This window comes from Neopsephotus bourkii, unplaced genomic scaffold (assembly GCF_033783945.1).
Source record: "Neopsephotus bourkii isolate Nb327-2 ecotype Australia unplaced genomic scaffold, CSIRO-AGI_Nbou_v1 NB_318, whole genome shotgun sequence".
NCBI lineage: Eukaryota > Metazoa > Chordata > Aves > Psittaciformes > Psittacidae > Neopsephotus > Neopsephotus bourkii.
In genome coordinates this window covers 3,179,201-3,201,298 of record NW_026900826.1, presented here as the reverse complement: position 1 = coordinate 3,201,298, position 22,098 = coordinate 3,179,201, and the positions used below count along the sequence as shown (strand labels likewise).

The 22,098-nt window shown below is 39.0% G+C and overlaps 1 protein-coding gene across 1 annotated transcript; it reads left to right on the top strand.

Moving 5' to 3' along the window:
- The first annotated feature begins 648 nt into the window (after positions 1 to 648).
- AP4E1 (adaptor related protein complex 4 subunit epsilon 1) lies at positions 649 to 21,759 on the top strand. Its single transcript, XM_061347402.1, has 21 exons — positions 649 to 862; positions 1,331 to 1,402; positions 2,253 to 2,376; positions 4,526 to 4,599; positions 5,580 to 5,701; positions 6,528 to 6,687; positions 7,210 to 7,376; positions 8,001 to 8,074; positions 8,614 to 8,736; positions 8,826 to 8,935; positions 9,208 to 9,351; positions 10,737 to 10,845; positions 10,982 to 11,100; positions 12,460 to 12,762; positions 13,067 to 13,181; positions 15,248 to 15,383; positions 16,469 to 16,724; positions 17,500 to 18,075; positions 19,698 to 19,882; positions 20,733 to 20,890; positions 21,345 to 21,759. Exons 1-21 carry the CDS (start codon positions 704 to 706, stop codon positions 21,503 to 21,505), a joined length of 3,447 nt encoding a protein of 1,148 aa, XP_061203386.1. The 5' UTR covers positions 649 to 703; the 3' UTR covers positions 21,506 to 21,759.
- Positions 21,760 to 22,098: the final 339 nt, after the last annotated feature.

Sequence of the window (22,098 nt, the reverse complement as noted above, 5' to 3'; positions counted from 1 at the left end):
GCATCTAAGCCGAGATCAGTATTATTTTAGTCTGCTGCCTGTGGTGGGATGATTGACTCTAAGTGGCACTATGCTTTTTCCTTGTTCATGGGAAAAACTGGGAGAAAAACAATTCTGTTAAAAAATACAGTAAAGTGTCTATCTTGTTGCAACTGGCTGAATACACGAACTGGGAAAGGCACAGCCTAGTAGATCAGGTAAACCTGACGGGGTTGGATGTACGTGTTCCCTCGGAGTGTGGATCTGCTCCTATTTCAACTCGACTGGTGACCGCGGGCACCAACCCCTGGAGGCCGGGCAGGGGTTGCTGTCTCCCCGCTCCGGGCTGAGCCGCTGTAGACGCTGTGGCTCAGCTCCACCTTACGGCTCAGCGGTGACCGGGCCGTGCTGTCTGACAGCGGGGATTGGGCGATTGCCTCTCCGCAGCCACAGCCGCCCCCCGAGGCTCCTGCCCGCCCGTCGCAGCGCGGCGCCCCCGCCCGGCGCTATCAAGGATCGGGCCTTCAGCGGGTGGGCGGCTCCAGGTCCTCCGGCCCTTCCCTTCCCGTCCCTTCCCGTCCCTTCCCGTCCCGCCCCGCCCCGCCCCGCCCCAGCGCGCTGTGCAGCGCCCTCTGCCGCCGGGCGGTCCCGGAAGTGCGTGAGCGGGTGTCGAGGACCGCGGTCCGGTCCCTTCCGGCCGGCGGCGGGCAGCTCCGGGCCCGGCATGAGCGACGTGGTGGAGCGGACACTGAACGTGCTGCCCGGGCTGCTGGGGCAGCACGACCCGGGCGCCGGGCCGGGAGGAGGCGGCCCCGGCAGGGCATCGGCCACCTCCCGTCTCGGGAGCCTCATCCGGAGCATCACGGCGCTCACCTCCAAGCATGTACGGGCTGCGGGCGGCTCCCGGGAGCGGGCCCTCTGCTCCTCCCGCCGCGCAGAAGCAGGCGTGGGCCGGGCCTCCCTCCTCTCCCTTCCACCCCTCGGTCGTTCCTGCCGTGCCGGCGCGGTGCTATGGGCCCTGTGCGCGGTGCCGGTCTCCCCTCAGCCGCGGGGCTGGGTCCTGCCTGGGGTTCCTCCTCCGGAGCCCGGTGATAAACCCCACTGCGGTGCGCGTTCGTGGGCTGTCGAGTTATGTGTTACCTGCTCGGTGCGGCGTGGGCAAGCACAGTACTGCCGGGGAGTACTGGTGCCCACGGTGCTTGCAGCAAGCAGCTCGGTGTTACTGCTGAGGCGTACGCTGCTTTTGAGAAGACCGTGGAATATTGTGAAATTAACACGTCTTTGACATTTGTTTCATAGTGTGCATCCAAAACTTACGCAAGGTTAAAATAAGTTGATTTTTTTTCTCTAGGAAGAAGAAAAATTAATCCAGCAGGAGCTAACCAGTTTGAAAGCAGCAGTTTCAGCCCCCACCACAACACTTGTAAGTGTGGTTAGTGGTTACAGGCTGTGGGAACAGCAGACCAAAAGCGGTGAAAAGCAGTGTTCTCACCCTTTTTACCGGGTGGAGTGTGCAGGTTACGTGCATTATAAGGAGGCATAATTATCAGCATTAAAAAGTATCAGTGTCCATGGTTTTGCAGCGTGGTTAAAATAGTGAGAACACTGCAATTCTGTGTGATGTGAATAACCTGCAACAGTGCGGTGTGCAGAGCCTGTCATCCTGTAGTGTCTGAAATAATGCAGACAAAAAAGCTAGGTGTCGAACTGCTTCCATCAGATAATGTTCTCTGCAGGCTGGCATTAGTTTTATCATTGATTTGTATTGTGTAAGCGGCTGTGCTTTGTTGTATGCACTGTTGCTCATGTCCGAGTTGCAGCAGTTGATATACTCTGGTTTGAGTTAGTTAATGCATATCTCAGTCCCATGAGTGAGAGTTTTTGAACTCTGTTACATAGGGAAAACCCATCCTAGGTCAGTGTAGTTATTGGTCAAAAACAATCTGCATTAACAGTGTGATCATCTAACACTTCAGTTAACTCACATTGTTTATCTTAGGTGTAATTAATCTTTATCACATGTATGCTAATCAAAACAAGATAACATCTCTAAGTGTAGAGTATGAGGAATTCTGCTGCTATAGTCAGAAATTAATATTGATTCACAGAAGAGGTTCATAGCAGAGAAGTTACAAGTACCCTGATTTTAGCAAATATTGTGAAATGCACATATGTTTCTGTCAGATGAAGTTCTCTACTTTATTACAGCAGTGAAGAAGAGAATAAGACATGGCTGGCTTCAAAATCTTAATAATTTATTTTTGGTATTACAGAGACTAATGAAAGAATGTATGGTGAGACTCATCTATTGTGAAATGCTGGGGTACGAGTCTTCCTTTGGATACATCCATGCAATCAAGCTTGCCCAGCAAGGAAATCTCTTGGAGAAAAGAGTTGGTATGTGCATGGAGCTATAGCATTCGTAATATTCTCAAACTGTATTTTTAAAGTGTCTTAGAATTTATAATTTATGTAAAACTACAACTTAAAATGTTCCTCTGCATTTGGCTTTATTTCATAGTCTCACTACTGTTTGAAAATTACTAACTCCCTGGTGTGTGAGGTGTTTGGTGTCTGCTTGTAGAGCAGCAGGCAGGGGGAATCACTGACATCATCAGTTGTTCTGTCAGTGTTTTGAATTGTGGCAGCACTAAAATAATTTGGGATTTTGCTAAAAAACACATCAAGCTGAAAAAGGGTTTCTGTCAGGATCTGATTTCAAGCATGTAGTACAAGTCTAGACAAGGATGCTGATACAAAAGGTTTGTCAGGCAAATGTTTTTGGTTTTGGTGCTTGTAGGATTTCTTTTTTTAATTTAGAAACAGTTGTAGGAAGTGAGGCAAATAAAGCAATCCTATTTGCAGAATTTCCTGAAGAAATCTGAAAGGCTGGTTCAGCTGTCTTTGAACATCCATGCTGTTTGGATTTCCTTGCCTGCCAGTGTGGCTATTAAGTTGTTTCCACTAGATTTAGTTTGAAGTAGCTGTCAGCCTGTCTTGTCTGGAGAATCTCCTTGCAGTTGCTGATTCAACTGCCTAGTGAAGACATTTCTTCTTGTTTGCAGAGAAAATGGTTTAACTCCAAGCAATGTCTGCATACACGGAAGGCAATGTCTTGTGGGATATGCTTGTTTGATATCCTTTATTTGAATTTCATCTGGATCATCTACTCATGTATTGGAGTTTCTGAGAGAATACGTTACAAGTGATGATTTAAAGTTGCTTTAACCCTGAGTAACGAAAGCCAGTGCACAGACGCTGTGGTAGGGATGAAGAAATTCTGTCTTCACCAAACCTGGGAGGGCAGGTGGTAAGCTGATTTGAAGAAAACTCTGTGACCTCTCTAAGTGTCAAGAAGCAATGTGTCTTGCTAGTGGTTGGGTTGAGACCTTTCCATACTAGGGCTCTTTTTGAGAAGGGTTTGGTGAAGCAGCATTGGTTTATGTTTATTTTTTTGTTTTTTTTTCAAATGTAGATGGCTAAATGTTCTCTGGATGCAAAGCCCCTTAAGGTTTGATCTGGTAAAAGGATGTTATCAAGTGTGTGGGCTTTTTATTATTGTGTGGGCTTTCTGACATCGTTTTGTGCAGCTTTATGTGATAAATGAGGATGACCTTGTCAGTTCTCAGTTTTTATTAAGGAATTGTTGTCAGTTGATCCAGTCAAGATGGGTTTGCCCCATCTTTTTACCCATTGTGAGCCTCAGTGAATGAGAGTGAGGCATGCTTTTGTAGTGTACTAAGCTGATCAAGTTTCACATGCAGATAGACCAATCTGGTAGCCAAGACAATAGTTACTTGTATCCAAGTTGCTCATTTTGATCCCTGAGCCTTGAATGAACTGGGGTGGATCCTTTTTAAGATCTGTCTGTGTAACACAGGTATTGTCAGGAGTTGGCATCCTCCTCACACCGCCCCCTTCACCCCCGTTTTAAGTCCCTTAGTTAAAAAAAAAAAAGGGATCTTGAAGAAAAAGTTTTATTTTCTGGGCTTCTGGAATTGTTTTCTCCTTATTAAGAAACAACAAGGAAGTTTTTGGCATGGGATGGTGAATTTACTCTGCTGTATTCCGAGCTGAATACATTGCTGAAATTTATTTGAAATTGAAAGTTGAAATTTATTTGAAATTGAACTTCATTTTTTTGAAAAAAGAGAAACAAACCTAACAAGTGCATTTGTATTGTGGAGTCTAGAAGTAATAATTTTCTCTGTGCAGAGACGGTACTGGTTTTCCAGGAAGTGGTTTCTCATGGTGCTTTTAGCTGCTCCTTAGTTGTAACAGTATTATTATGTCTCTTATTTCTCACAGCTTGTGTATCCTTAGCTGTTGAGCTCTACTGCAACTTGCATATAACTGGTTTGTCTCGAAATAAGAGAAAATCTTGATTTGTAAAACATGAGTAACTGTCATCCAGCTGTGGGGTTTTTTGTTGTATTTTTGTAATTGTTTGATTTAATGCTTCTTGTATTACAGGCAGTCTTAAGTTTTCTATCTTGAAGTTGCTTAATTGCCTGAAAGTGGTAATGGAGGCTGCTTTCCTTTATAGGTTACTTGGCAGTTTCTTTATTTCTACATGAAAATCACGAACTGCTACTTCTACTTGTGAACACAGTTGTGAAGGTACAGTGGTTTTGGAGGTCTGGAGATAAAATAATGAATGAAAATCTTAAAGGCACAGAAGCAGGCCCATCCCCATGTGATGCTGGAGTGGGTCCAAAGAGCGACGAAGCTGGTCAAGGATCTTGAGCACAAGTCTTATGACGTGTGACTGAGGGAGCTGGGTGGGGTTGTTCAGCCTGGAGAAAAGGAGGCAGGGGGAGCCTTGTCTCTGTACAACTACCTGAAAGGAGGTTGTAGCGAGGTGAGTGTTGGTCTCTTCTCCCAAGTAAGAAGTGGTAGGACAAGTGGAAATAGCTTCAAGTCATTCCAGGGGAGGTTTAGACTGGATATCAGGAAAAAATTCTTCATGGAAAGGTTTGTCAAGCATTGGAGCAGGCTGTCCAGGGAAGTGGTGAAGACACCATCCCTGGAGGGATTTAGAAGATGTGTAGATGTGGCACATAGAGACATGGTTTAGTGGTGGACTTGACAGTGCTGGGTTAACAGTTGGACTCAATAATCTTAAAGGTCTCTTCCAATTGAAATGATTCTATAAACTAAACTTGGACCAGTTCTTCCCTTTTTGTCACACATCTAAACTATGTACTCATTAATTCTGTCTTGCTCTCTTAAAGTTGTTGCTTCTTTGGTTAGCAATGAAAATTTTAAATTGCTTTCCTTGGATTTTTAATTTAATCTTGGCATTCCTTCTGTTGAAGGCATTTTTTAAATGTTTTCAAAGGAGATACACCCTAAAATTTCCTTTATAAAATGTACCAATTATATACATTCTCAGCTCCAGGAGGAGCCATGCATGCATATTTCAATATAAACTTCTGCTTTTAGCTGACAGAAGTTGTCTGTTTGCTTCTTTGAGTTCTTCTGATAATTTTAATAGGAAATGAAAATATGCTTTGGAGTGACACTGAAAATCTGCCACCTAATAATGTTTCAGAGGTGTCATTTTCTTTAATACTGTCTTATTTCACTGATTGTAACAGGACTTACAGAGCACTAACCTAGTAGAGGTCTGCATGGCATTAACCATTGTCAGCCAGATCTTTCCACGGGAGATGATTCCAGCTGTTCTTCCCCTAATAGAAGACAAGCTCCAGCATTCGAAGTATGTACTCATTTACAGAAATTCAGATGGTCTTGTACAGTTGAATGACTTCATTCTGTAGGTAGTTTTAGTAAACTGATATTTTTTCTGAGTTGTTTTTTCTAATCATTACCTTCAGGAATTTTTCCTCTTGTAGTTTTTCTCTGGAATTCTTGTCTCATTTATTTGTGATCTTGACTGAGTATTGGACAGGTATTTTAGTTTTTTTCATAACCAGTTTTAATAGGTAAATGTAATTGAATTATCTGCTGGAAATATGTGGATGAACAACGTTTATAGAGTGAGTGGAGAAACAGAATTGGGGTCCTTGAAGTACTTCACTGATACATTTTTTAATAAAGCTCTTTATAGAAACTTTGATGAAAGTATCTGCAGATATCAATCCCTTTGGGTTGATTGATTTTTAATTCACAATATCACATAGGATAACATTGTAAATGTGGTGTTGATTACTAAGGGAACTGCAAAATGAGCTGACTCAGTAACTTCCAGAAAGGTGTTTTATTTGGAGCTGCATATGTGACCACAACAGGTTAGCAGTGTCCAATTTCTTTGTTCATTTGTTGGCCATTCTTTTGATTTGTCAATCTGCATTAAGCCCTGTTATTCTTTTAATTTTGCCTTGTCACTTCCTCAGATGTTGTTTGCAAAGTAATTTGTTGTCAAACATTTAAAACATGGGTTCGTAAATCACAGTGTTTTGATGGCTGAACGCAAAATTTTACATTACTGTAGAAATAACAAGTGCAATCTGTTTTGTTAAGTCAGGTACTTAAAATGCACATGCAGCTTAATTTTATTTTGTGTAAATCTCATTTCTTTCCAGGGAAATTATCCGAAGAAAAGCTGTTCAAGCTTTATATAAATTCTATCTCATTGCTCCTAACCAAGTTCAGCATATTCATGATAAGTTCCGGAAAGCCTTATGTGACAGGGATGCTGGAGTCATGGCTGCTTCTTTGCATATTTATCTTCAAATGATTAAGGTAGGTAAAGAATTAGAAGCACAATTTAACTTGGGAGCTATTTATATATAAATATACATGTAATTTTCAATACACAGTGTACTGTACAGAAGTTTTGCAGGAAAAAGCTTGTAGTCATTAGAAAAGTCAATTTTTGTGATCATGGATATGTTATTTCTGTGCTAGGTCTCCAGTTAGCTTGACAGATCCAGTTCTTGCATGATCTGAATGTTCAGCATCATTGGCATCCTTAGCTAGAAGATATAGTAGAACTCTGTGTTAAAGGGGTTGTTGAAATTTGCTTGTAAATCTTTCTTTACTGTTGCCTTCAAGTTACATTCACTCCCATTGCAGATGTGTGAGAAAATAACATTGATTTCAAGTGAAGAGCTTACAGGTGTTGAGGGATGAGAGTAGAAGTTTTATTTTAAAGAGATGAAACTACTGGTGTAGGTATTTTGATCTTACTCAAGTTGTGGATTACTTTTACTTTTGAGGTGTGGCTTGAAAATGTTTGAATTATATTTCTTTTTCATTATGTAGGAAAACTCATCTGGGTACAAGGACTTGACTGGGAGTTTTGTAGCCATCCTGAAGCAGGTAGTGGGAGGAAAGCTCCCTATTGACTTCAACTATCACAGTGTGCCAGCACCATGGTTACAAATTCAGCTTTTAAGAATATTGAGGTTATTAGGAAAAGATGATCCAAGGTAACCAGATCTTTCTCTCTAATTACTATTTTGAAGATACAAAGAGTAGAGTCATGATGTATCTCTCATAGACAGCTTGCTGTTTTTTAGTTTGTTTGGTTTGGTTTTTTTATAAGTGAATTTCATGCTCAGTTTACATATCTGTTATTAACCAATGCAGTGAGTAAGTACTTTTTAAACTGCAAAATTGGTTTCTTAGCTTCCGGATTGAATAAAAATTGGTTATTGTGGGTTATGCTTGAAATACATTTTTTGCTGGGACTTCTGTTATGGGGTTACCAAACAACTGTGTGAAAATCCAGAGTAAAGATAACTAAGAAGTGGCGTTGCTTTGTGAGAACCTAGTTATCTGGGGTCTTTTTCCTCTTGAGGTTTTCTTTTTATACAAGCAGTGAGGGAAGTGTTTGTAGTTTGGTGATGTAGTAAATATTTCTCTTGAAAGCTGCAAATGTCTTGTTAGATGCCATTTAGAAACATGTTATGGAGCTCTTCCATGTTAAAGCAAACCTGGGGACGTGAATAATTTGTGTTACAGATTTCAGTACTAGGATTTGAGCTGTTTGGTGAAATAAGACTACATGCTTGTTAGTGCTGCAAATAATTTCTTTTTTTCTTGTTAAACAGGACAAGTGAATTGATGTATGAAGTCCTAGATGAATCTTTAAGAAGAGCAGAGATAAATCATAACATTACATATGGTGGGTGAGGTTCTTTTACGTAATTATTGGTATTTGGAAAGATTGAAAATGTGAGTAGTTGATTGTGCTGAAATACTTACAGTTTGAAAATATATTTGTATTCAACAACTGAATTCTTAAGTTCCAAACTAGTAAATTGTAAAGCAAGTGATAAAGCTGTACAGTGCAGCTTTTGATCGTTGGAGTATTTTTAATGCACTACTGAAAGACGTTTTGTCTCATATCCCGTATAGTTGCCTGTTGGCTTTCTACAGACTGTCCCAGTCCCTTGAGCAACTATAGGAGGTTTTGAGATTGGAAGAACTTTAAAGACAAAGTTTTATGCACAGTGGCAAAAGCTAATAAGAAATACATATATGCTAAAGGAGATAGTCTTTCATCCAATTTTTACTTAACGTCAGTAGGTACTCTGCAGTTAGATTTGTGGGGTGGGATGGTAATGTAAGTCCTTGATACAATCAGTGAGTTTGCTTGTTCAAAAGTTTTGCATTATAGAAGTATTTAATACACGTTAATTATGTGTTTCTCCCCACCTGCAGCTATCTTGTTTGAATGTGTCCAAACAATTTATACAATTTATCCCAATTCTGAACTACTTGAAAAGGCTGCCAAGTGCATTGGAAAGTTTGTTTTGTCACCCAAAATTAATTTGAAATACTTAGGTAAGGATACCTGATTTCATTAAGATGTTATCAATTTGGTCATAGTAGCATATGTTCTCTTATATTACTTCCAATCATTTGTATTCTAGGTTTAAAGGCTCTGACCTATGTTATTCAGCAGGATCCTAATCTGGCACTTCAGCACCAAATGACAATAATTGAATGTCTGGACCATCCAGATCCCATTGTTAAAAGGGAGGTCAGTGAATTTTTAAGCATCAAAATTCAGTTAATTTTTAAGATGAGTGAAATGTTTTCTAAAAGGAGATGTGTAAAAGGCATGTTATGTCTCCGTTATTGTGAAAGCAGTTACAAACAATGGGTGACAAGCTGTGTAGGTAAGCAGTGATTTAAGACTTGCCAAATAAGGGCATTTGCTCAATTTGGCATCATACTACAGTGTTTCTGTTTGCCTGCTTCCTTTTTTGTCATCAGAGCAAATTAAATATATTCTTTTGCTTTCTCTTTCAGACTCTAGAGCTTCTCTACAGAATTACAAATGGACAGAATGTAATTGTCATAGTTCAGAAGATGCTTGACTACTTAAAAGAAAGCAAAGAAGAATACGCTATCATCAACTTAGTTGGCAAAATAGCAGAACTAGCTGAGAAATATCCTTTTATTTTTCTGAAGTAGCTGAGAGATATCCTTTTATTTTTCTGAAACTTTGGAGTCAGAGCTCAAGCAAATGTAGTATTTGTACCTTTCAAGGCACTTTTCATAATGTCTTGAAGCAGGAAGTGTTACCGCTATGCTTTTCTTTCAAACGCAAATAAAAGTACACAAAAGAAAATACATACAAAAATGACTGCAGTATCTCTTGTATTTCATTGAGAAAGTAATAGCACTTAAAAGATTTCATTTTGGCTGTGGAGTTTAGCATAAAAACTTTGTGTTTTTAAATTAAACCTTTGAAATTTTACACCACTGCATGGAGAGGATGCCTCAGTGCTATGCCGAGTGGTGTTCTCTAATTATGTTCCTATCAGAACTCTTTGTGGGTGTATAGATTTTAAGAATATACACTTTCATAGAAATAAAGATTCTTTAACTATGCCAAATTAGGGATTTAATATATGGTGGACATTGGTGTAAGGCTTGCCATTGCCTGATTTTCTATTTGTATTCTTGTCTTATAATTTGAGTTGTAAGGTCTTTATAATGGAGAGCTACCTTACTATCCTGTTTGTACACTGCTTGGCACAGAGTAATGTACAGAAAAAGCTGTGTTGTCATGCAGTATGCAAAAAAAATGCTAATGTTTCTGTATTGTTGAAAATTCCCATTCAGTAATTTCCATTCAGAAATTTCCATTTCAATAATTCAGTGCATTTTGAGGCTTTATTTGAGGAAAGGCAGAAGCTAATGTCCAAAGTTAGCAAAGGCTGATCAAATCTTAAATATACAAAAAAAACCAATTTTGCTTTCTGTGGAGTACTTGAAAATGTTTATTGTTTTTCAGCAAATCAGCAGCAAAACACTGATGAACAGCTTGCCTGTCTTGATCAAGTGATATTGGATAAACTCAAAAGATTATGCTGGAAAGCTGGCACAGAACAAGTCCGAACTTAAAACATAGTAGGACAGTTTTCCACAGCTAAATCCTTGTCTGTTCCTACTGTGACTTCTGCTTAAACTCTTATTCTTCACTCTAGCATTTATTAATGCACAACTTAAGATATATTGATTGACAAGCCGGCAAATAGCACATAATGGATAACTGTTAGGTTCATGAGCAGGATTTTTCAACAGGGCAGTAACTTAAGACTTCTTTCCCTACCGTCAGTTTTCATGAGGTTTACAGGGAACACTTTATAAAAGATAGAGGAATAATTCATATTCAGTTAGATTGAGCTGATATTTGACCAATAGGCCTCCAACTTATTGTGGGGAGCAAGACAGTACCTTAGTTGTGGAAAATCTGTTTCCTTAGGAAACACACTAAAAAAAGAGAAAAACTTATGCCTTAGCACTCAATTCCTTAACATCTGGACACATATGCCCCTAACAATGAGTGGTTCATCCAAACAATGAATGCAGTGTTTTCCGTTGGAGGTGATCTTGTGCATATGGATATCCCAAACAACTTTCTGAGGCTATTAGCTGAAGGTGAGTCATTCCATGAATGCTCTGAAAAATTAGATGTGTTTCTTGATCATCTTGCTTTTTTTTTTCTTGAACTTTGAAATATTTGATGGGATGTGTTATTTGCATTTTAGGCAAATGTGTATTGTTTTCTGTATAGGATTTGATGATGGAAACGAAGATGATAAACTACGGATATATGCAGTCAAGTCTTACTTGGCATTACTAGAAGAGGATGATGCACTGTATCCACAGAAATTTCTTCAAGTTATGAGTTGGGTATGGCAGACACACAGTCAAAATTGAATACACAAATGCGAGAAAACTGTCAAAGTGGTGATGTTTTAAATAGATATTTAAAACTGTTTTCTTTATAGTTATGAGTATTCTGTTTTGACTTGAAGTCAAGATAATATGCCAACATCGATTTTTAGTGACCTCTTCCTGTGCCCGAGTCATAGTTTGTGGAAAAAACTGACTTGCTCCCTTTAAGGCAGGTGACTATTAGAATGGTTTAGCAGCCACATGAATCTGACTGCATGCTGACTTCATCAGAACTAGGCCAGATGTGGTTGTGAAATGCATTTTTAGCCTTGCAGGTGACTGGCCAAGCGTGATGCTGGAGTTGTCTGGCACCTGCGTAATCTTCAGCTTCCACCCAAGGGAGAGGCAGCAGTATGAGCAGATCATAGAATCATAGAATAGTTAGGGTTGGAAAGGACCTTAAGATCATCAAGTTCCAACCCCCCTGCCGTGGGCAGGGACACCTCACACTAAACCGTATCACCCAAGGCTTCGTCCAACCTGGTCTTGAACAATGCCAGGGATGGAGCATTCACAACTCCCTGGGCAACCCATTCCAGTGCCTCACCACCCTAACAGGAAAGAATTTCCTCCTTATATCCAATCTAAACTTCCCCTGTTTAAGTTTTAACCCGTTACCCCTTTTCCTGTCACTACAGCCCCTAATGAAGAGTCCCTCCCCAGCATCCCTATAGGCCCCCTTCAGACACTGGAAGGCTGCTATGAGGTCTCCACACAGCTTTCTCTTCTCCAGGCTGAACAGCCCCAACTTTCTCAGCCTGTCTTCATACGGGAGGTGCTCCAGTCCCCTGATCATCCTCGTGGCCCTCCTCTGGACTTGTTCCAACAGTTCCATGTCCTTTTTATGTTGAGGACACCAGAACTGTATACAGTACTCCAAGTGAGGTCTCACAAGAGCAGAGTAAAGGGGCAGGATCACCTCCTTTGACCTGCTGGTCATGCTCCTTTTGATGCAGGCCAGGATGTGGTTGGCTTTCTGGGCTGCAAGCGCACTGCCGGCTCATGTTCATTTTCTCATCAACCAGCACCCCCAAGTCCCCTAATTGCTATTTTTAACTTTCTTTTCCATACAGTGATTTGATTTTTAAGAAACTAAAAGTTGGAGTCTGCTGAGGTAAACACACAAGTAATTTTAAACCTTGGGCACTTAAGCCACAAAATGGTAAAGAAATAAACGTATAACATGTTTAAATAGTAGTTTCTTGCATGTGAGGTGGATTTTATTATGTTGGTATTTAGTACTAAATTCTATTTAAAACTGAAAGCACTGCTCTGTGTGATGAACTGCCTCTTTTGTCTGTTCTTCATGAATAGGTGGTGGGGGAATATTCTAGCCTTGTTACAGATGTTGACCCAGAAGTTATTTTGACAAAGCTGCACAGCCTGCTGAAGAAGACTTTTGTTACTTCTGAAACTAAAGTGTGGATAATGGCTACAGTCACCAAGATAGCATCACGTACCTCCTGTTCAAAAGCAGTTGATGAAATAATCCAAGAATTCAGTAACTCGCTAGATACTTGCATGAGACAATATGCCTTTGAATTGAAGAATCTGTGTGAGGACAAAGCACTGATGAAAAACTTGCTTCCATTTGACGCTAGCTGCAGTGACATGGTGGTAAGACAGCTGCAATGTGTGCTCCTCATGAACCAGTTTGTGGTTGGGAGGTTGGATATTTTGATAAGAAAGTGTTTTCAAATGAATTATACTTGACAGTTCTGAGTGGTGCCAGTCTTTAGTCTGCTTACAGTGAGCTTTCAGAAACATGCTTTTTCAGGCATATTCGATGCATCTTAATGTTCTATACCGAAAGATAAAGAACCATTGTGTTCAGTTAGTAACCTGGAGTAGCTTTTAACAGAATTATGACTTCATGTGCTGGTTTATCTTCTGTTTTCTCACCTTTCTTAATTCTGTGTAGGTAGATGCTTCCTTATCTTTTCTGGATGGGTTTGTGGCTGAGGGACTTGGTCGTGGTGCAGCACCATATAAGCCTCATCATCAGAGACAAGAGGAGAAACTTTCTCAGGAAAAAGGTGACACCTGGTTTACTGCATTTATTAAATAGCTGGTAAATTGCCTGATAGGTGTTAATTAACAATCCTAAGTGTATAGTTAGTATTATTTCTTAAAGTAATGTTATCTTATACATCTCTTGTCTGTAGATTTAGCTAAGCGCAAGTTCCACATCTGTCTGCCTGGTGTATGTAACTGTTCATTTATTGTAGGTTGCTGTTCTGCAGATGAGAATGCTTTACAACAATTTCTGCTAATCTATGGGGTTTGAAATTTATGGGGATTATTAACGTGAAAGCAAAGGGTTCCTAACTTTGCTATACTGAGCACTTAGTCTTGACTGTGGAATCATAGTTTGCAGCATTAACCATTGGAACTTATTTTATGACACAGATCTTATGTTTCTTACCTAGTGTAGGTACAGATAAGACAGCAGTATGTGCTTTTATTTATTTAAAAATACCCCAAGATGTTAACTAAATTGCCTATTTTTATTTTGGCCTTTTTTTTTTTTCCCCATAGAAATACTCGTTTACTTTATCATAGCCTGTCACATAAGGGTTTCTTTTAGACACTCAATAATTCACTTTGAGGTTGGAAAGCTTTTCTAAACCATTTCTCAGCTTTACTGTTGAGGAATTAGAAAAATGAGCCTTGTACATTGCATTATCTCCAATTAAGTTGTTGTTTCTAAAAAATTATTTTGACTCTGCAGGTTAATGCATTCAGTAAATAATATTGTCCATTTGCTTGCATCTGTAGCTTGCAGAACTTAACACTTTTCTGAGATAAATTGAGAGTATTACATCTGCTACCTCCAATTTAAGCCTACTAGAAAACTGAAAATTGTGGTGGGGAAATGTTGGGCAAGGTCAGATACGTTCAAACTAAATGTTCTGCACTGGTTTTGCATGCACATAAACCCAGTGAGGGATATAACCTGCTGTTTGTCAGATTGAGCTTGTAACAGTGCTTCATAGTGAGGTGTTCAGAGTGAAATTAGCGGTCTTTCCTGCTGAAGAACATCTGTTTAGCATTCTGATGTTTACAGTGTTACAGTTTTGCAGGGAAGCCATTGTAGGAGCCAGATTATGAATTGCTGTTTTTTTCTCAGTAATCACAGGTACTGATCACCATCCTCCACTAGCTCATAAATATTTTAGGAGGTTAGATATAGGTGAAGTGGAATATTCATAAGTATTCTAGAAGGGGAGTCTACTGAATTTATTGCAATTCTTTGTTTATAGATGACTAAATTTATGGGTTGGTAGAGTTTGAATATCTTTATGTGGATGCTATTTATCACAAAGCCCATTGGATCTCCGTTCCTTCTTGCTTCCTTATGGGACAGGACACTTCCTTAGCATTGCCTGCTCCTTTATTAGGAGACTTCTCTCATCTCAGATGCCCAACACCTTTGCCCTGCTGCTTCACTTTGCTGGGAAGAAGAAAGTGTAAGGCTGGGGTGGAGATGAGGGAAAGGGACTGTACCCCTTGATAGCTCCAGGGCTGCAAAGGAGAGTCTGCGCTGTGCTTCGTACGTAACGATGACTGTTTATGTTCTACTCCAAAACCATTTTTAGAAGTTATTCAAACTACCCTTCAATTCGTAAAGCGTATCAAAAGTAGCTAGTTCTGAACCCTGACTGCAAGTATTAGTGAAAACAATTTCTTGCCCAAGGTGTCAAGTATGTTTGCAAAGCAGACAGTGATGTATGGGCATAATGATGTGGACTCAAAATGTTATTTAGAAATTGAAAAGCTCACTTATTTAGATCCAATACAGTACTTCTGTCTACAAATACTGTAAGCATTGGCAGATGTTTTAGTGATATGCTGTAAAGTCACTAGTTTTTGTCTTAATTCCAGTATTTAAAATCAAATATCAAATTAATACATTTTAGAGAAATCCTCTGCCTAAAAATCTTACCTGAGAGCAGAAATGTCTGTTTTTTTATGAGGATAGAGGATCCTGAATGGGAAGCCTGAAAAGTGCAGCTGTACAGAGTATCTCTTTTCAGAAAATGGATTTTTCTTTTTGCCTTTGTATGCCTCTTGTAATTTTAAGATTCTGTCTGTCTTGCAGCTCTGAATTTTGAACCTTACAGATTGTCATTTGCTTCAAGTGTGTCCTCATCTGGCATCACCGGCAGACAGTCCCCTACTGGCTTATCTTTTGGTTCTGATACATCTGTGAATAGTGCTGAGACAGGGCATAAAGAGTGAGTTAATTTGTGATTGAAATGAAGTACACGTAAGCTTCTGTTCTTGTCAGTATCATGTGTCTTTGGCTTCTTCATTACATGGAACTAAAAAGAATAGTTAAACTTGGAAACTTCTGTTATGTAAGAAGAAATTCAGATGGCATCTGCTTGGAAATAACTAGGAAAAAAGCTAACGTGATTAGAATGTTTTTCCGCTTTCTTCACTAACTCATTAACTAATGGTTAATGCAGTAAAATTGGGACAGGATTACCTGATGATGACACGATTAAGCATTTTTTCTCTGGCTTCTTTCTTTTTCTTACAAGCTATGCTTACTTTTAAGGGCTTACAGTAATGGGCCTTTTAAGGAAACTCATTCAGATAAAAGTCAGGCTAAGATTTGCAGTGTAAGATACTCTAAGTTTTAGAATACTGCAGATAAATTCCATATCCACAGTCTTATACAAATTAATAACTTTATTTATACTTTGGTGGTAAATTGGTGTGCAAGAAATCTTGGAATTAAGATTCTTCAATCAGCTTGTGTAAGAAAATATGTGTGAGGGTTTTAGGTGTAGGACTTGCAGCATTTAGCCTGTGTCTGTTGACCTAACTTCTGCTAGAATTCAGGGTATCTGACAACATGAACACTTTCCATAGGAAAAGAATACTTTCCAGGTTTCTCCTAGTTTTCAGTCCTGTATATAAATGATTTTTTTAAGGAATCAGCAGTAGAACTATTTAAATACACTTAGAGACTCACAGACCATGTTTTGTGTATTCACTTCTAAAAAAATATTCAAATATGTAATAAATGTAATCTGAAACTCTGGAGTTGGCAAACACAGTCTACAAGTGGCTGTAGGGGTATAATACTGTCTTAGGATAGCTCTGTACTTAGGATTATATAGCCTCGTCCAGGTTTGCATTTGTGGGGTGTTCTAAAGGTAATGAAGGACGAGCCTGCAAAAGTGTATATTCTGCTACTTGCTGTGTTTATCAAAGTACCAAAGTTGTGAATGGTGTTTGAAGTAGAATGTTGGTATATTTTTATGAATGTGATGTTCATGTGGTTGATCCTGCTTTTTGTTAACCTTTTTAGGACGAGTACTCTGAAACTTGAGGGTGTACGCAAGCTGTGGGGTAAAGAAGGCTACCTTCCAAAGAAAGAAAGCAAAGAAGGGAAAGAAAAAGAGCCACAAACTGCTTCTTGTGGCACCTTGTCAGCAGGACAGGTGGGTGACCCTCCTGCATTGCGGCCTGATCAAGTTGCCAGCATCTCTGAAGAAGACAAAGAGAAGCAGGAGTTAGCATCAACTTTGTTTATTGGGCTAGGATCAAATGCTGGTGTCAGTCTGGTAAGTGGTTCTTTTGAGACTACCCAGTTTAAAGTTTATATATTGCCTTATTTGCAGTTATAGATGCAAGTGGAGATGAAATGAATATTTTGGTAAAACAGGGCAAAAAAACCTCCCGAGTCACTGAAAAACTATTGAAATTACTTTTGTAATCTGATGATGTGTTAAGAACCTGAAACAGGTTGGATATTACTTGACAAGCAACTTCTGGGTCAGATCTGATTCAGTGACTAGAACTCCCCTTTTAAAAAGTTGTCCTTTGAGAGTTAATTTTGGTTTTCCCTAACAACTATTCCTTGACCCAATGTTGTGGAGGTTTTTTGACATTGTCAGTAAGGCTGGAATTTGATACCCTATGTCAAGACCATTTATTATTTATGTAGGGTAATATGCAGAACATTAAAGAAGTCACTGTTAGGTAATCTGTTTAAGACTGGCATTATCATATTAGCCAGCTCAAATCTTGGGTTTTATCACTGGTTTAACCGGAAAATTACCTCTGCTTGCTTTTTAATAGGAGCTTTTAATTTATCTCTTAGAAAACTTGGATTTAATCTGCCATTACAGGCTGATCCAATACACTGTAAAAAATACAACAGAAGCCCATTCCTAGATCCATTAAAATGTTTGGAATCTATTTATATTTGTCATCTGAATTGATTCCTTAGTCTTCATTTGTCCTTGCTCACTCTGTTTCATGCTGTTAACAGTAACACAGCTGATTGCTAGAAACTTGCCCACCCTTTTTTCGGTTTTTAATCTTTTCCCTTTCCAGATGGGGAAAGCAGAAACAGCTACTCAGAAGTTCAAAAGAAGATCGAAGATAAATGAAATTGAACACAGTGAGGAGGCGTCAGACTTCCAGAATAGTGCTGCTTCAGATTTTGGTCCCTTACTGGATACAAGACCTATTAATATGGAAGATTCTGAGGAAAGTTTGCACACAAGGTTAAGGAAAGCCTCTCTGTCTTCTTCAGATATTGTAGAAGATAATTTAGCATTTGAAATGCCTCAGTCCCTCAGAAAATCCGGGCTGGATGAGAGACTTTCAGATAATAGGCTGTCACAGTCGTCTCTGTTTGCTGATAGTAATATTGAAGTTTTTCAGCCTTCTCCAAGTGCTCAATGTGAAAGTGCCACTAAAACACCGTTAGTCCCTTCCTTACCAGAAGAGCTAGAAGAGCTCACTCACTCTGAAGTAATGGAACTCTGTCAGAGTGATGCCTTAGCTCTGTATTTATGTAAGGTGTGGACAGATGACTCTCTGTTGCTCACTGTTTTTGTTTCCAATAAAACCACTGTGGTACTTAATACTGTGAACTTATCATTTGAAGAAGCAGAACATTTTCAGGTAAGAACCTTTGTTTCCATTCTATTTCATATTCACTTGGACCTTCTTGGTTTTGCTTGCATTTAAGTGTGCAGTATTTGTTTTAATGTAATAACCATGCCTTTTTCCCAATGTATATCCATAAAGCCTGTGGTATGGTTATTACATACATCCTAAAGGGTAGTGAAAGAAATCTCAATATTGCACTTAATGCCCTTTGGTATAAAAGTTAGCATCTCACTTTTTTAATTAACCTTAATACAGCTTGCTTTCATATAACAAATATATATGATTTTGCAGTTCTGAATTAATCATCTTCCTGGTCTTTAAGACTGAATGCAAACCTAACCAGTCATACTCAGGATGATATAACCAGAGTTGCCAGAGAAATCATTGTGTAACTTTGTCTGGGTGTGACTGTTAGGCTTGTGCATTCATTTGTATCTACGATAGGCAGACATGATGCAGTTTCCTCCTTCACATAAAATTTATGTAAGCTTACTTCAAGTTTTGTTTATTTGTTTACTTTTCCAAAGACATCAGTCATATTGCATTCTTGTTCTCATGCAGTCAGTTGGTAGTGAAGAGGAGTCAGTCAGTTTATTATTTGACACTGGCTACATCTGGGATGTAACTGGTTGGTAAAAGCATGTAATAGTCTTGATTGAAACTTCACTTAAGTAATTGGAAAGCGCTTTAAGAATTGCCTATTGGTGTGACTATCCATGCGTTTTGCTGAAAGAAGCACAGAATTAGAAGTGTTAGATACCATTACAAGTGGTAACTAGTTAAAGAGAATTAGGCAGAATGTTTCTCCTAGGATTTACTTAACCAAGGAACCACTAATTGGTTATGAAGTCTCCTCCATTCCTATTTCTGGTTTGAATCAATCCTGTCATGGCATTGATAGAAAGTGGGTATCTTATGTCTAGATTTTGCTTGTAATTCATTTAAAATTCCACAAAGATCACTCTCACGGAGAGAATCTGTATTACTAGTTTGTTTGGAGAGGCCAGGAAATTCTGAGTGATCTTGAAATTATCCTTGTTATTAGGGATGATTTCTCAGCTTCTTGCTTTTAGCATATAGCTTGGGGTATCACAGAATCATTAGGGTTGGAAGGGATCTCTGGAGATCGTCTGGTTCAACACCCCTGTCAAGGCAGGACCACCTAGAGCAGTTACACAGGAATGCGTCCAGGTGGATTTTGAATGTCTCCAGAGAGTGAGCCTCCACAACCTCCCTGGGTGGCCTGTAAAGCCTATATCTTGCAATGATATATCTTAGTTTATTTAGGGTTCTTGTTTATTAGTTTTTTAGGGACTGAACTGCGGAATCCCGATTCTTGGTCATTAGTTCTTGATCTTTCTTGAGTGATCATTCAGGGGGCAGAGGGGAAGCCAACTGGCAGAAAGAGATTGGTTTCTCCAGTGTTTTAATTCTCATAGGACTTTTGTAGATGTTAATGATTGATTTATGCTTAATGAGTACTGAGAAATGGTAGTGCTGTTCGCTTGCCAAATAGTCTGAGACAAATTAATTGAAATAAAAAGCACTTACACAATGTTATAGCTATATCTTAGCCACTTACACAACTTGACAGCAAGACTTATATTCTATATTCCTTTAAAAAAATGATACAGATTATGGAGAGTCCCAGCTATCAGTTTCCTGCAATTGAAGCTGAAAGTGTGGAACATTGCCAGAAATGCGTGTGGATGGACAAAATCTGTACACAGGGAGTTCTTTCTGGCTCTGTTAGTTACCAGTTGGACATGGAAACGCGCCTTGACTTTTCAGTCACTTTATCTTTGATGGACTTCATCCGGTAAATAAAATAACCTGCAGTTTTTAAAAATGTGTGTACTCAAACAAGTATTAGACAAGGGCAGAATGTTTTGGGAATTGATTATGAAATAGGCTTCATCTTGAGCAGCTAGTTTTAATCTAATTGAGATGATTGCTAAAGATAGTAAATGGTTATTTCTAAACTTAACAAAAAAGGGGCAAAGTTCCAAGAGGTACAGATCTGGTGAGAATATTGACAGTAGCTGCAGGTTAGCATAGTCTTTTCAAATACAGAATGTGTTTTTGAGGGGGCTAACAGAACTGAGTGAACAGAAGGGCATGCTGTTTTAACTATGTCATAATATAAACGTCAAACTGAAATAAGTGATTTTGAATATACATACATTATATGAAAAGGCTGACAACTTTTGCAGGGGAAGAAGAAAGCTCATTATTTCCATTTTTTAACGCTGCACTTATTTTAGGAGTAGAAAAGGCAAGCTTTCTTTTTCCAGTAGACTTCTGTTTTATAGTGAAATCCACCTTGTTTTCCTACCTCTCGCTGAACTTGTTTTGTCTTGTTCAGTGGGCCGATATCTCAAGGCCATTCACTTTGGTGAATTCCATTGACATAGAATAATGCATTTGGTTTGTTTTTTTTTTAGTTTGGAAATATAAAGCAAGGAATGCAAACTTTAAAAAGTGTTAAGCTGGGAGTAGGAGTGTTAAGCTGGGAGTAGGAGGGATTTGTTTAAATTAATCTTTATTTGCTTATTGCTTTCTCTGTTGTCCAGTTGCTTCCAGATACTATTTTTTGGGATACTAAATATATGCTGAATAATAATATCTCTTATTTTGCTATGATAACTTAGAGGTAAACTTATTTTTAGGCCAATGGAAGTGACTACAGAAGACTTTGGGAAGCTGTGGTTGTCCCTTTCCAATGATGTGAAACAGAATATAAAAATGTCCTCATCTCAAGATTCCCTTTCAGCTGCTCTGAATACACTGCAGCAGAAGCTGAAACTCCATATAGTTGATGTTATAGGTGAGTGAAAGTATACTGTAAGGTTGCTTTGAACCTGTAATTTGCCCAAGAAAGCAAGCGCATGGAAGCAGGTATCTAACAGTTTAAGGCAGGGAATGTTTAGGAGCATAGTAAACACAAGAGTGTTGTCCTATGGACTTGATTTGCCTTTCTCAGGGATCTACGTGAATGTAAAGGTACAAGTGTACAGAAGACATTAAATTTTACAAGGGAGAAAACTGTTGCACTGTGAAAAGTTTTGGACAGGACAAAAAAATGGGAATTAAGCTATATCAGAAATCTGAAGCTGGGATTGCACGCATGATGCATGATTTTTGGTGACATTAGAAGAGTAGGGGTAAGAGTAGCAAAGAACAGTGGAAGTGAAGTTTGAGAAAAGCATACATTTTCTGTCAACTAGGGTATAGCTATTGTTAATTATTACTTACTTTTTTCTCTGGTCTCTTGTTTTAAGGTAATGAGGGAATACTGGCATGCCAGCTACTTCCATCTGTGCCCTGTCTGCTGCACTGTCGGACTCACTCGGGGATGCTGGCTTTGTGGTTCAGATCGCCTTGTTCTGCTCTTCCGGATGGTTTGCTTTATCAATGTCAAAAAGTAATGGAGGAATCTTAATAACAATAGTGCCTGACTTAATCTATTTGGTGTGTGAAAAGCAAATCAAAGATTTATATAGTTGCACAGATAATTACCAAAGCTAAATTAAGATACTTCTTCTCAGAAGTATTAAAAGCTCTCTTCCAGCTGGCATATGTCATGTGGACGTGGGGGAAGACTGATGACCTAAATTACGCCTGCAAAAACATGCTCAGGACTGTACAGTGACGAACAACTAATCCATTAAAGTATTGTTACCTGTTTAAGTGAAATGTATATTTCTTAATTTTGTTGTAAATTACTAAAAGTATTTATTTTTATTATGCAGCTTTTATAGATGCCTACAATTATTCCTCACAGCAAGCTCTTAAATATGATTTTAAAGAAAGCATATCTTCATTATGAGGTCAGAGTTGATCAGTTATGAGGATCATCTGATTTTATTTCGATAATTTTTGTAAAGCTATTTTTAAGCACTGCCGGCAGCAAGACCCATATTGGTGGTAGTACAAAGTAAGTTATGTAGCAACAAATGCATGTTTTGGAAAACAGTTAAAAGATTTTAGTGAGCAACACAGTTCTCATGATCTTTGGTATTAACTACTTAAGTG

What these genes read in the sequence shown, in the direction of transcription:
- AP4E1 (XM_061347402.1), top strand. Translation starts at nt 704, where the DNA reads ATGAGCGACGTGGTGGAGCGGACACTGAACGTGCTGCCCGGGCTGCTG. An exon ending in TTCTTCAAGTTATGAGTTGG is followed by an intron (nt 11,101 to 12,459) that starts GTATGGCAGACA and finishes CTTCATGAATAG; the next exon opens with GTGGTGGGGGAATATTCTAG. An exon ending in CTAGCTGCAGTGACATGGTG is followed by an intron (nt 12,763 to 13,066) that starts GTAAGACAGCTG and finishes AATTCTGTGTAG; the next exon opens with GTAGATGCTTCCTTATCTTT.